At 42.4% G+C, this 15348-nt stretch overlaps 1 protein-coding gene across 2 annotated transcripts in view; it reads left to right on the forward strand.

The window, feature by feature from the left end:
* The first annotated feature begins 6503 nt into the window (after positions 1 to 6503).
* FBXO38 (F-box protein 38) overlaps positions 6504 to 15348 on the forward strand; it is a 54175-nt gene continuing 45330 nt past the window's right edge. For both annotated transcript variants that reach the window (XM_081091841.1, XM_081091842.1), the window contains exons 1-2: positions 6504 to 6609; positions 13354 to 13547. In XM_081091841.1, the coding sequence (XP_080947967.1) occupies positions 13420 to 13547 (128 nt within the window). In that variant the 5' untranslated portion in view covers positions 6504 to 6609; positions 13354 to 13419. The remainder of the gene's footprint in view (positions 6610 to 13353; positions 13548 to 15348) is intronic.

A 15348-nucleotide genomic window follows, 5' to 3' on the forward strand; every position in this document is an offset into this window, starting at 1 on the left:
TTCTTGAGTCTCATAACTCCCAGATATTTTATTTCCTATTTCATTATTTTTGGCCTACCACTAAACATAAGTTCCATAACGTCAGCAGGCAGGTTTGTGACTTAGTCCTAGCACTTCACACAGTGTCTGGGCATCATAAATACTTGTTGAATTAAATAAGTAAGTAAGTAAGTAAGTAAGTAAGTAAATAAATAAATAAATAAATAAATAAATAAATAAATAGTTTTGGGGTGGGGCAATCCAGGACTGCTGGCTCCCAACTGCTTGCCTGCCTGCCTGATTGCCCTAACCGCTTCTGCCTGCCAGCCTGATCACCCCCTAACCACTCCCTTGCAGGCCTGGTCCCCCCAAACTGTGTTAGGTGCAGGGAAAGAAAAAAAATACTAATATTACCAGGCTATTACTATCCTATATAATAAAAGATTAATATGCTAAGTGTCCAATTGACCTGTTGGCCATTCAACCAATCAACACGTAATATACTAATGACATGCTAAGGTTGCTCAACTGCTGGCTATGATGTGCACTGACCACCAGGGGGCAGATGCTCTAACCAGTAGGTTAGCTTGCTGCTGGGGTCTGGCTGATCAGGACTGAGTGAGACAGGCTGGATATATCCTGGAGCCCTCCCGTGGCCCCTCCCCAGCTGGCCAACCTCCCACATCTCTCTGTGGCCCCAATTGTGCACTGATGGGGTCCTTTGGCCTGGCCTGCACCTTCTCATAATCCTAGATCCCTCAGGGGATATTGGAGAGCCAGTTTTGGCCCGATCCAGCAGGCCAGGCTGAGGGACCCCACTGGTGCATGAATTCGTGCACCGGGCCTCTAGTAAATAATATCTATATATCTATATATATCCATCTATATCTATCTATCTATCTATCTATCTATCTATCTATCTATTTAAAAGCCTAAGTGACCAGAACGACTAGTTGCTATGATGCACACTGAACACCAGAGGGCAGATACTCAACACAGGAGCTGTTCCTTGGTGGTCAGTGCGCTCCCACAGCCAACCTCCCGCGGTTCCTCCACCTGGCCAGCAGGCCCTGATTGCCTGATCAGGGTCGAGCCCTGGGCTGGGATGGGGAACTGGGGTGGGTGGCGGTGGTTGCGGCCCTCGGCCCCCTCCTCTGGGCCAGCGGCCAACCTCCTGTGCCCTGTCCCTCCCCCTGACCAGCAGGCTCCGATTGGCCTGCCACCCACCCGCCCAGGGGCGGTGCAACGGCAAGAGGAGGAGGAGGTAGGGAGGCAGGGAACCGCGCAGTGGCAGAGCGCCAATGATGGCAGCATCAGCATCCGGTGTCTGTTCCTTCTGCACTAGGCCCAGCAACCATTGCCTCCTCTTTGGCCTGGACCTGATCAACCTGGCCTGATCAGCCCTGATCGCAGGCCAGGCCTACGGACCTCACCTGTGCATGAATTTCATGCACCGGGCCTCTAGTATGATTATAAACTTTCTATAACTTAGAAAGTACTTTCCCAATCAGGGAAGTATGAGACCCATACCAATACTGCATGGTAGAAAGGATGAAATTATTTGCTTTTTACACATAAAAGGAAAAGACTTCAAATTGTTTTGCCAATGTCAGATAAGAAGTATTTACAGAAGATGAACAATGTTTTTTATCATTTCACAATAGCTCCTCTGTGGCTATTAATTGTTTTTTAATGGACCACTTTTATTTTTTGCATGAAAAATGCAATAGTGAAAGTCCATTGACTATAATTTAGCACAAAATGTAGCAACTGGCTTTCTGTTGTTATTAGATTTCTGCTGAAGAAGACAAATAAATGTATTCACTTACGTTTTCCAGTCCTTCTTGTTTGCAACTCTTAGAGCACTTTCACAGTGAGCCTCAAAGACCCTATCTCCTTTTTCCTACAAACTGGTAGTTACAGACTAGTCAAAGGGATGTACATTATAGCATAGGGAACAGTCAATAACATTATAATAACCGTGTATGGTGCCAAGTGAGTACTTGAAACATTGCGGAGACCACTCTGTAAAGTACATGATTTTCTAACCACTATCTGTACATGGGAAACTAATACAGAACAATATTGGATGTAAACTATAATTGAAAAAGTATATGTATATATATCTTTATATATAAATATATATCTTTATATATAATATATTATACATAATAAGTAATATATATATGTATATATATAAATATAAATATATTAGGCACCCATTAGGCACCCATCATTATGGTGATTTTATAGGTAATGTCTATTTTAAGGTAACGTCTGGTTCAGGAAAGTGAGCTTTTTCCGGGGTTCCTCAGTGATTCATTGTTTTTCCCTCCTCCTATTCTTAACATACAAGTTCACACATTTGCTAAAAGCTCTAATGATGTCTCACCATGATTATAAAGCAGAAGTATGTCAGGGGTGTTGTAAGGGGAGAGGCAAATCTCTACCTATGGGCTATTTATAAGTCAGGAGATTACAAATCAAGGTCTCTCTTCCCTTAAAATACTTACTGTAGTATAACTAAGTGAGGAAGAAGAAAGGTTATATTTCTACCAATGGTATCTAACTATTTATGTCAATTTCTCTTAGAGCTTTGAACTTCACTCTTCAAATTCAATACAGTGGAAAATGCCAAAAACCCTTGAATCTGCTCGCTTGAATTGAGCATTGTCTTTCCTTCAAACAGTGGAATTCATATTACCTTATTTTTTAAAATTAATAAATCTTACCTTATGGAAAGCTCCTCTTTAACTCAAGATATATTTAATGAGCTGCACCAGAACTGTTTGTTTCTAGAAATACAGAGCTGAATAGGAAGTGACTCCTAACTTCAAGCCACTCAGTCTGATAGGCTAATTGGACAATTCATTCATTTATTCAGTAACTAGTCTTTCAGTTTTCATGAGACTGGGAGACTTAGCTGGACTCTGGGTCTTCAGTGGTAATCAAAGCAGGTCCAGGCCCTTGTGCAGTTTACAGTCCAGTGAGGGATCAAGAAAATGAATGACCATTAAACACAATGACAAAATGCGAAAAAGAGAAAATCCATGACACACCGGAGCTGACCTTGACATTGCTACAGGTTGGCCTCCTGCTCACAGATGGGCCTTGATGTTCTCCTGTTTAACATAATTGCAAAGAACATTAGCATCTGAAAAAGCCACTCTGCAACCAAAGATCATGCCACTCCAAAAGCACGTCTGAAGACAGGGAAAACATGAACATTATCCCACCTACAAAATACCCACATCCCCCGTCTACTCTAATATGAGTGACTGCTTCTTTACCAATTTCAACTCTAGCCTTGGCTGTTGTTCCCTGCTTAAGGTTCTACCTGACTCCCTATCCCCATAGGCATCTTCTCCCTATCGCTGGAAAGTCTTCACTTTCTCAATCCCTACTCCTTTCTGAGGGCAAGCTCAGTCTGGACTCTGGATCTAAAAAACAAAATTTAAAAATCCCAATTATTTTTCCCTTTAGTCTTAAAGAATTTTAGGAGCTCTAGTTCAATCCTCAGGTGATTCAATCCAAGTCAAGTCACTCTTGGTTAAACTTAATGATTTTCAAATAGAGCACTACTCTTCTCATAAGAGGCACCTAAAGTATGTGGGGACTTGATTTTTGCTCATCACAGTGACTGGAGTGGTACTACTAGCATTCAGTGGTCTAAGGCCCTGCAATGAACTGGACAGTGTCACACAGTGAAGACTGAACCATTGAAATGCCAGTAGTAGTCCTGCTGAGAAACCCATAGATTGGCAGTATCGATTATATCCCATCCTCCTGCTTCTATCCATGCCATACCAGATACCAGTAACCAATGATAGTATGTACCAGTACACTCTGCTGAGCTAGATGTGGCCTCCAAATCTTAACATAGAAATCCAGGCATGCCTTGGCAATCAGATTTGATAGGGGTGACAAAACCTATTTGCCATTCCTGCCTTTACCTTTTTTTCTTTTTAAGACTAAGGAGGTTTCATGGTTCTTGAGATCAAGTCTTCAACCTGACACTTTAGTCCTCTTCCAGTTTCTATCCCTGTAGCCATGCCTTGTTTGTTATCTGACTGCTGTCCCAGTCCTCCTAAGACAAGGGTACTATCAGGAAGTGAACTCTGTGGCTGGGACCCTGCACTAGTCCAGCAGGTGGCAGTAAATGCCTGTCTGCCAGCATTACCTCTCTGAGCAAACGCAGTGAGTGAGCTACACCCTCTAGTGGGGAAACCGCACGCACTGACATCTAAAAGAAAATCCAACTCAAAGTAAATGAAGTTAAAAAAAAAAAAATAAGAAAGAAAAAAGAATAAAAGGTGGGGGTGGGAGGAAACTGGTTCCATGGCACCTGTTCCTGAAAAGTCCACAAGATCTCTGAATTTAGGCATGGCTAGATTCAGTTTTAAAAAATGTTTCCAGAAATTTTTCTCCCCCTCCCTTTTTTTTTTTATCCATCCATGTCTTCCTTGATGTTGTCTTCCTTTTCAGATAGACTTTGACCAACCCATCCAACCCCCATCCTTAGGATAAAATTCCTGAATCAGTTGTTATGGCTACAAGCATACTCAACTCTCATTAAAATGAACTGAATTACAAGGCACTGCAGGGGCTAGGGGGCAGTCCCCAATATATGGATTAGATGAGGGTAAAGAATTGTTCTCCAAAAAATATGCAGGCACTACTGCCAGGAGAAATGAATGCAAGTCAAACAAAAACAACAGATGCTGTGGCACTATTTTTTCTAGATGCCATGCTTCCCTCCTCTGGGTTGTACATACAATGGAGTATTACTCAGCCTTAAAAAGAGAGGAAATTCTTCCACATGGTACAATATGAATGAACCTTGAAGACATGATGTTAAGTGAAAGAAGCAAAACAGCAAAGGCAGATATTGTATGATTCCACTTACATGAGATACCTACAGACATAAAGTAGCATGGGAGTAGGGGGTGGAGGTGGGGAGTAGAATGGGAGTTGCCCTTTAGTGGGTACAGAATTTCAATTTGGGAAGATGAAAAAGTTCTGGAAGTGGCCGGTGATGTGGTCGTACAACAACGTAAGTAATACAGGTGGGGCAAGGTAGGTTTACAGTTGCATGGAAAATACTATAATAACAAATAATAACACAAGAATAACCTGTGTGTTTCACATCCTCACAACTGTTATCCTACGTTTGCCCCACCCTGTATACTTAATGCTACTCTTGAGAATGATTAAAGTGGTAAATTTCATGTTTGTTACATTTTTTACCACAATTGGAAAAAAATCATGTAAAGCATCATTCATGTGCACTCAAGACTTTTTACGGGTGGAGCGCCCCGCCTTCCTTTTTGATACCTGTGCTAATAAAATCTACATATGTCTAAAAAGAATTAAAAAATAAACAAACGAGGTGCTTTGGTAAATTAAAGATGGCTACACATTCTTTGCCACTCCGTCAGTAAGAGGTGAAGCCCTTCCTTCTCCCGTGGCTCCAGGCGGGCTCGGTGGCTTCCCTGCCCGGAGGTGGGACAGAGCAGGCTCGGGGGCTTCCAGGCTGGACCTCAGCCTGTCCTGTAGCGGCCCCGCTCCCGAGGGCTTCCTCTAACCCGGGCGCTGGGCTGTGACAAACCCACGCGGAGGGCGAGGGCGCCTGCAGGCACCTGGATCCACAGCTGCAGCTGAGCTCCTCCACGCTGCCGGCCTGAGCAGCCAGCACGCAGCACCCCCTCCGCCGGCAGTCAGCTGCGGGCTCCGCGGACCTCTGCCCGCCGCGCAGGGATGAGGCTCGGACTGAAACTGCCCAGCGGAGCCCAGTCCACCCGCAGAAGCTCGGCAGAACCATGATCCACTGTGTGAAGCCATTACGTTCTGCAGAGGTTGATTAAGTAGGGACCATAACGATGTCCATGTTCACACAGTGGTTCTCAACCTTCTGGCCCTTTCAATACTGTTCCTCATGTTGTGACCCCACCATAAAATTATTTTCGTTGCTACTTCCTAACTGTAATGTTGCTACTGTTATGAATCGTAAATATCTGATATGCAGGATGGTCTTAGGCGACCCCTGTGAAAGGGTCGTTCCACCGCCAAAGGGGTCGCGACCCACAGGTTGAGAACCGCTGACTGAGGCTTACAGGTCAAGTGCTTGATGTGGTCTCTCTGCAGGGAGGGGAGGAACTCTCCCTTGACCCACCTCCGTCCTGCCCTAAATCCTGCGGTGCATGGCCCATTACGGGCTTCCGGTTCTCAGTCCAAACGGCTGGCTGCAACCGCCAGAGCCCTGGATATGTGCCCAGCGTGGGACTGCAGCCACGGCGACGCTGTCACGTGACAGAAGTGTGTGTCACGTGACAGGTGTGTGTGTGTGTGTGTGTGTGTGTGTGTGTGTGTGTGGGTGGGTGTGGGTGTGTGTGTGTGGGGGGGGGGTGTCCCCACGCTGGGAGGCCACTCTCAACATGGCTCCGGCGCACTGACGCCTGTGTCCCACACCCAATATGGACGCCGGTGCGCGCCCAGCCCTGGATGACCACATTCCGGAAGTGCCCGAGCGGCGGCGGAAGCGGAAGTACCACGGCGGTGGGGGCCGCGGGAAGCATCGGTCGCAATTTTCCCTCCCTCTCGACCACAATAACAGACGGAGGGCCGGCGTAGGTAGGCGGTGGCCGGGGCCTGCGGGCGGGAGGCGGGCCGCGGAGCCGGGCGCGACCGGCTGCATGGGGGCGGCGGGACGGCGGCTCCCGGGCTCCCGACCTCCTGGCTGTAGGTCTCGGGCCCCTTTCGGGCCTATCGCTCCCGGGAGGGCAGGGGTTGGGCTTGTGGTTCTCGGCCTCCTAGGCCCTGGTTGTGGGGTTTGCCTCCTTGCTTGAACCTGGCCCAAGAACACGCCCTTTCTTGAACAAAACAGGGGTTGTGGGCCTAGACAAGTAGGGGCACCCCATTTCATTCCGGGCATCACGGATTCCAGGATGTTAATGTTTAGTCGGTGGTTCAGCCGGGACTAGAAGAAGGCCTGTAGTCGGCGTACGGAGGGGATGCCCCACGAATGAATACATCCTGGCGTGGCGGCCAGCTCGGGGTCCGGAGCCCCGAGGTCTAGTCTTACTTCGTCCACCGACTCACTGTGTGACTTTGCCCAGGCCCATGAGCCTTTCTGTGGCACAGGTTGCTCATCTGTGAAATGAATGTGTTGGGTGCCTCTGTTGGCCCTCCTCGCTCAGGAAATCGGATTCCCAGCTCCCTTTCAGAGTCTTCCCTTGAAGACAGACCTGAAAAGCATGTCTTTCCTGCATCCTGCGTAGCCCGGAGGTCACTGAGACGAGATGTCTACCGAGTTTCTTTTCAGACTCCAACCGGCCAAGGGCACCTGGGCTCTTAGGAAGGGCCCTGTGCTTCCTTCGCCTTGGGGCTCTCTGCCCTGAAGACTGTGTTTTATAAACCAGTACCAGCAGCGTAAAACACACCGGTGTGAAACCGAGGAGACCTTGTTTATGTGTCGTAAAACTCGCTTAACTTAACCGGTTCACTTTGGGCAAATCTCTTCCACTCTATGGACTTGAGATTTCTCATCTGGCAAAGGAAACTCGCTGGTTCTTAATCCCCTTTCCCATAGTCCCAGCACAACTGAAGAATGAATAATGGTTCCATAAGGCCATGATTTTCTGGGGGGAGGGAAAGGTGGGGTTTGGAGGGTACACATGGAGGCATATAGATTGAAAAATCTGTGCTTGTGATTTTAAACTTCATTTTTGACAGTTACTGGTTTAGGTGATTCGTAAAGCTCTTTCCCTCTCTTTACAATATACAGTGCTGTGAATCATCTGTCCGCTTTAGGTGAAAAATAGAGACTTTCGTGTGTGTTTGTTTAAATTACTGTGTGCCTGGAGGTGCACACTTTAGTAAAAAAAAAAAAAAAAGATTCTAAGGCACAGAATAGGAGAAAAAGGAAAACCATATTTCGGTAAGGTAAAAGACCTGGATCCTCGATTCATTTAGCAGTGATATTTTCTGACCTTGATGACTTAGGGCAACCCAACTTACCTCTTTGGGCCTCACTTTCTTCATCTGGAAAACGAAGAGTTGGACTGGATGATTCTTGACGCTTTTCTTTACTGTAATCCTGGTTTTTTGTTTGTGCTTTGTTTTTTATCTAAGCAGCTTGGGGGATGTGGTGTGGCATTTCTTTATGAAAGAGAGGCTGTCCTCGGTAGGAGACATTCGAAATCTTTACTGTGAGAAATGGGGCCAAATTAAGTGACATGTAAGATTACTTTGACAGGAGTAAGCTGAAGCCCAGAGGAACTAAAGGAAGGCATTAGAAGCCTGAAGGGCAGAGAAGTCTTTGACCAGATAGATTAGAATAATGAGGACACTGGGAAGTTTTAAATGGGAGAAGGCATTTTTTAAAAAAATATATTTTTATTGATTTCAGAGAGGAAGGGAGAAAGAGAGAAACATCAGTGATGAGAGAGAATCATTGATTGGCTGCCTCCTGCACGCCCCACACTGGGGATCGAACCTGTGTCCCCGGCATGTGCCCTTGGCCAGAATCGAACCCGTGACCCTTCAGTCTGCAGGTCAACGCTGCATCCACTGAGCCAAACCAGCTAGGGCTGGGAGAAGGTATTTTTGATGAGAGTAATGAAAAGTAATTTAAGATATAATAATTGAAATGACTGAGTTGTACAACACTGGTGGTAAAATCTATCTCCACTCTGAGCTTCATGGGGAGAAAGTCTGTCACCCCCTAGCACAGTGATGGCGAACCTTTTGAGCTCAGCGTGTCAGCATTTTGAAAAACCCTAACTTAACTCTGGTGCCGTGTCACATATAGAAATTTTTTGATATTTGCAACCATAGTAAAAGACTTATATTTTTGATATTTATTTTATATATTTAAATGCCATTTAACAAAGAAAAATCAACCAAAAAATTGAGTTCGCATGTCACCTCTGACACGCGTGTCATAGGTTCACCATCACTGCCCTAGCACTTAGTTGGCAGTAAATAAATAATTGAGTTAAGGGATGGGTCACTTAAGTGATGGATGGATGGATGGATAGATAGTAGCAATCATGAAAAGAAGTTTCTCCAGAGGATTGTTATTAATTAGATATGGGATGAGAAATTAATACAGAACTGTGAACGTTTTGTAAAAGAAGTCCCTTAGTTTTCTGGTTAGTTGTAAGGTGTTTAGTCTCTGCCCTATAAAGTGTGTAGTAAGAGACAAACACATGTCCTGGAGGGCCTGGTGTGATCTGAGGAAGGGAGTAATTAGAATAATTTAGGGATGGAAGAAGATGTTGACAAGATGGAACAGGTATAGGAAGGTTTTTAGTTGTAACATTTAGAGAGTAAAGGAGTAAATTTACGTAGGTCTTTATAGGCATTAGCAGTTGTGGGAATTGTGAAAAAGTGTGTTAAAACCCCTATTATGGAAATAGAGGGTTAAAAGGAAAATAACTTGATTTTGTAAGCAAGGAAATGTTGGTGCAAGAAGTGGAGAAAGCCTTGAGGGCTGAGGATTAAAAGACTGGGATAAATTTGGGAGCAATCAAAAGGAATTGAATTAGTAGAGAATAGTGTAGTTTTGCTTGGGATGGGGGGAGCTTTGAACTGGCAGGTTGGGAGAAGAACATGCATGTCTAAGAGAAATTGTGTTATGGAAGGACCCTAGTTTAAAGAACACTCACAAATAACACTGGCTTACTACTTAGAGTGTACTTGGGCCTCCAAGACAAAAATGGTACTTCCTGTGACTCAGGTCTGCTAAACAGACAGCTACAGAATGACTGTAGGATACCCAGGGCTATTGTAGACTACTGTGTGGGAGCCTAAATTAGATGGAAGGAGAGATGCAGTTCTATCACAGCATCCAGAAGCCCATCTCCAAGCACGGGGGCATATCTCTAGAGCGCAGGGAGGCAGCCAAGGTGCAGAGGACTGACTTGATGATAGGGTATATAGTGTGGGTTGGGGAGTCTGAATCGCAGCCTGAGCTCTGATACTTAATATATGCCCTTGGGCAAGTGACTTATCCTCTCTGGTACTATTTATCCATCTGAAAATTGAGGATGCCAGTCTCGGGTAGGGACCTCTGGGTGAGCTTTGATGTGTCCCTGAAATTGTATGTATGTGAGTCAGCATACATGAGTCTGGGTATGATTTGTTTACTTCTTGGGGAGAAGATGTGCATCTTCATCAGTCTCAGATGTGTTTGTGGCCCAGAAAAAATGAACAACTCTGTGACTAGGTAGTCTCTGAAGGCCCCTTCCACTTTTAACATTCTGGGATTCTATAAAATTGTCAGAATGACATTTCTTTGAGATTTAGACTCTAAGCCCCCAGAGCTTGCTAACCCTGGAAATAAGCCCTAGTGCTGCAAACTATAGTCCACATATTTGTACTCACGTCTCCTTAACCCTCCCTGACTCCTCTGCAGGCCACCTCCAATGCATCATCTCTATCTATTGCTGATAACTGGAATTTCTCCCCTTCCCTCTTTCCCTTTTAACCTACTGCTGCTTTAGACTTTTCCTACTTCGCTGAGTTTCTCAAGTGGCAAATGGTGATATTTTGGAGATAAGGGTAGGAAGAAACCAAGATATAGAAGGGTAGTCATGGCAATTTTCTCTTCTCACTTGCTTTTATTCCTCATTCCACTGAAATAAGAGTATGTAAGAGAGACTGTGCACCGACAGGAGAGACAACATCGTCACTCGGGAATTGCATGTCTTGCATGGTATTTTCTTCTCATACAGGGCTATCAGGCCTCTATTACTCATTGCCTGGGATGAAATGCTTAGCATGGCCTAGCTGTATTTCACGTAAATGAAGATGAATCAACTTTAATTAAAACAATTTTGGTGTCCATTATAGAGTGAGTGGCGGCAAGGGGAGATCAATGAGTCCTTTAAGGGAAGATAAATTAGTCTTTAATGGGGAAGCTTTTTATGTCCTGAACATTTCCAGGGGCACCTACTTAGACTGGAGAGGACTGATGGACTTCCTATCTATAGGTCCTGACCTGTTAATCCCCTCTACAAGTCCTTTCCTCACCAAAGGCTTAGAGTAAGGGGGGCAGACACTATTCTACCCACTGCCAGGTAGGTAGCTTACATGACCAAGTCTTTAATTCTAGGCACGATATGGGAAATATACATATAATCTCACCTAAAGTTTTGTTAATCTTGCTAATTTAGGCCCTTTAGTGTAGAGTTAATGCTTACAGTTGGTTTAAGAGATTTTTGTGGGCTTTCTAGAAGACCTAACATCTGTATGATGTGCATAATGTTATATCTAGTGAGTAAATGTTTCTCTGAGTTCCAAACAAGTGAACTTATATAAACTCAATGATATTTAAGATGCATTCAGTTTGGTTTAAAAAATTCAAATGTAGGTTGTACACTGGGGCTACTAAATCTGACTCACACAAAACCACAGAATTGTCAAATATAAAGGGACAATAAAAGGTGGGATTGTAGATAAGGGGGTAAGTTATGAATTGGTGTGGATTTGGCTAAGAAGGATTTTTACTTAAAGGATGAAGAGTCAGTATGGTATGAATGAATAGAATTGTGAAAATTTCTTTAAAAAAAATTTATTGAGTTTTGAGAGAGAGAGAGAAAACACAGATGTTGCTTACTTATTTATGCATTCATTGGTTGCTTCTTTTATGTACTCTGACCCAGAATCTCCACAACCTGGCTTGTAGGGATGATGCTCTAACCCCGCGGTCGCCAACCTTTCGGACCTCACACACCACCAGTGGCCCACGGACCACTGCTTGGCGACCGCTGCTCTAACCAACTGAGCTCCCTGGCCAGAGCAGAGTTGTGAAGATTCTTTTAAAGGTGAAACGTTAAAATATGATAGCTAGAGAATTAACCCATGGTTGGATTACTCTGTATGCGTTAATAGTCTTGTCGAGTCATTTACGTGCTGCAGGGTAGCTGTGATGTGTCCTTATTAGAGTAACATCTGATTACATTTTTGCAGGGTTATAGGCTTGCTGCTGAGGTCATTGAGTGCCATGGTAGCAAATAGGAACATGAAACGGTTCTTAGCAGCCTTGAAGCTGCTGGATGCATATGAGTAATGGAAGGACTGATGGATATTCATACATCAGACATTTGAAGGTTTATTATGAGCCAAGGACTTGTTATCACTTAGAGGCAGGAGGTTGAGTTTCTTTTCCTGGCAGAGACATGATGAATAAAATATTACAAGTTGCTATGGTAGAAGCTCCCAGGGAGGAGTTTTCACAGAGGACTTAACATTTAAACTAGATTCTGAAGGCAGATTAAAGAAAACACAAAAATTAGTGGTTTCTTAGGCCAAAAAATAAGGAAGGGAAGGACTTCCTAGTCGGGAGTCAATAGGTTATTAGGGATGAAAGATCAATGATGGTTTAAGGGAAATGAGGATGTTGGTGTGGCTGGAGTGAGTGTCCTGAGGAGCAAGTGGTAGGACTGAAAAGTGAGATAGGAAAGGTGACTTGAGACCACATTGGAAAGATTTTATCCTAGAAACTAGGATTTCTTGCAGGCTGATTCGGTCATTGTGTGTTTTTTAAGAGCTACACATGACCAATCTAAAATTTTCAAACAGTGGAGAAGAATATGAAAAGTAAAAGTCCCTTTTCTACTTTCCTAAATCTCTGTTCTTACTCCCCAGAGGTAACCACTGTTAATATTTTATCATGCATCCTGCCAAAAATGCCCCATGCCAACACAAACATATCTGTCCTTTTTCTTTTATGCAAATTCAACATCTTGCTCTTTTCACTTCGGAGGCAATCAGAGGAATGTTGTACAATGATAACTCTAGCTTCAGTGTGGAGTATGGTATGGTAAGCATTTATTCAGCAAATTATATATTATAGGCCTACTGTGTGGCAGGCTTTATTCCGGGCCCTGGCATTATAGTGGTGGATATCATTTAGGAAGCCATTGCTATAGCCCAGGTGAGGGCTGATAGAGGCCTGAAAGCCAGTGGGATTGGATACAAGAGCAATATTATGGTACAGTTGATGAGAGTGGCAATCAAGTGGCTGGGAAGTGCAAGCTCTTGCCTTATATTTGAAGAAATTGATGCTTGGTGAAATTGAGTAAGTTAGCTAAGAAGCAACATAATACAAATTAGAATCCAAGACTCCTGGTTCCTGGGATTTTTGCTCATTCTAAATAATTGTTGTATATTCTGTACTATTCTTCAGAAAACTATGTTCTGCGCCTTATGTGTAATAGTTTTATTAATTTGAATGGGATCTGTACCATTGTAATTATCTTTGTCTGTATTTTAAAGTAAATGTTGTTTTACTAGTATCTAGGTTTTATAGGGATAATTTCTGCATCTGATTTGCTACTTTAATCTCCTTTGTTCTCTGCTTGCTTTCAGGTACTTTGAATTCAAATAACCAAGAGGGGAGATTTGCTCTTCTATATTGGAGATAACGCAGCAGCGATGGGTCCACGAAAGAAAAGTGTTAAAAGATGTCTCATGAATAATGAGATCCCTGAGGAAACAGTATCAGAGGAAACAAAAGATTATATGAATCAGCTTTCACATGAAGTGCTTTGCCATATTTTTAGGTAAGATTATTTCTTTTGTTGCAGAAAGTTCTATTGGACAGATATTTTCTAGACTCTGTTAACATTCCAGGCTTCTTGGAATTCTTTTTGACTAAAAGACTTGTTGACTTTTGTTATTATATCACTGTGTATGTAAGGCAGCATTTCTGACTTTTTTTTTTACTACAACCCACATTGAGAAACACATTTTTGCTCAGTATGCAGATATATGTAAGTGGTTGAGTCAAAAGTTTTGTGAAATAATACCTATCATTACCATATGCAGTGCACACATGAAAGTTATTTTGTGATGAACTTTTTTTCAGAATCTTTTTTTGAATTATATTTTATCCAAATTGCATTATAATAGTAGTTAAAGAAACCAAAACAAACAAACAAAAAACTCACAACATCAACAAAAATAACCTGTCTTTCTAGTTTCCCCTGCTCTCTTACTTCAGTCATGATCCATTCAATGAATAAATCCTAATATGCTTTGTTTCTGGAATTGGAGACCTGAGTTTGAATCCTGAGTCTCTCATTTACTAGCTGTGGACCAATGAGTAAGGATTCAATGAGATAATGCTTTTAAAGCACCTCACACACTGCATGGCTTAAATGCTTCATATTGCTACATGGTCTTCATAATTATCATTTTAGTCACTGTGTTCTATTCCTATGACATGATAATTACCTTACCCCTTGTGTTCTGACATCTGGATTGTTTCCAGTTTTTCTCTTACACAATTACAGTGAACTTTTCTAACCATCTGAATTTTCAATTATTTTAGATTATTTTCTAGAGTAAATTTCCATATGAAGTTCTTGGAGATGATTTGAATTTTTAAAAATTATTAAATATTTGTAAATTTAGATGTTTTTAAGAAGTAGAGTTACTTTAGGGAACCATGGATACTTTATTTTTATTTTCTAATATAAATTTGTATTAGTCTTTATCATCTTCAGTTTGTTACTTTGTGACATAGTGCAGTTTTTGTTAGTTTAGTTCTGGGAATAGGGGCCCAATTAAAATAACCAATTTTTTTTTAACATAATGAAAAACTGCTAAAGTTCATCCTACAGAAGAATGTCTACTAGAATAGCCAAAATTTTTTGAAAAAAGAGTGTAACCTTATCAGATATTCAAATACATTTAAAAATATACAATAATTAAAGATTGGAATTGGAGAAGATATCCTGGCAGTAGGGTAAAATAGATGGAACTCCATATCTGCCATATGTAGATTCAAATATATGTGGGGAATCTTGTTTATAATAAGCTTGGTATTCATCACTGAGGAAAAGCTATGTGGGTTATTATTCATTGATGATGTCACAACCTGAAAGCCATTTGGAGAAAATAATAAAAGCATGTTCTTATCTCATAGCTGACAACTAAATTCTAAGTGCATCAATGAAATAAACAATAAAGCTATTAAAATTCCAGAAGAAATCATAGATAAAGTTGTTTCCAGGCATGTGTGTTAGACGTTTGTGAATGATGGAAGGACATACTATGAACAAAATTGGATCGTATTTTAGGTTGAGAGTGGATCAAATAACATTATACAGTTCAAACAGAATACTAAAATGGAAGGGTTGGAGTCAAGCACAAGGATGTTATTCTGGTTCTAATGCAAAAAACATGCAGCAAATTGGCAGAATGTAAAGAACTGTGAACTAAGCTGAATACTTAAATTGGGTATGAGCTGTTTATTCTAAAAAAGATTTATTTTTAAGCTTCTGATGTTTTTATCTGAGGACCAGTGTTTTAGTTTTTGATAATTGCTTAGCATGTTTTCATGAAATAAGTAAAACTATG

The sequence above is a fragment of the Myotis nattereri genome, assembly GCF_964212035.1.
Source record: "Myotis nattereri genome assembly, chromosome: 5".
Taxonomy (NCBI): Eukaryota; Metazoa; Chordata; class Mammalia; order Chiroptera; family Vespertilionidae; genus Myotis; species Myotis nattereri.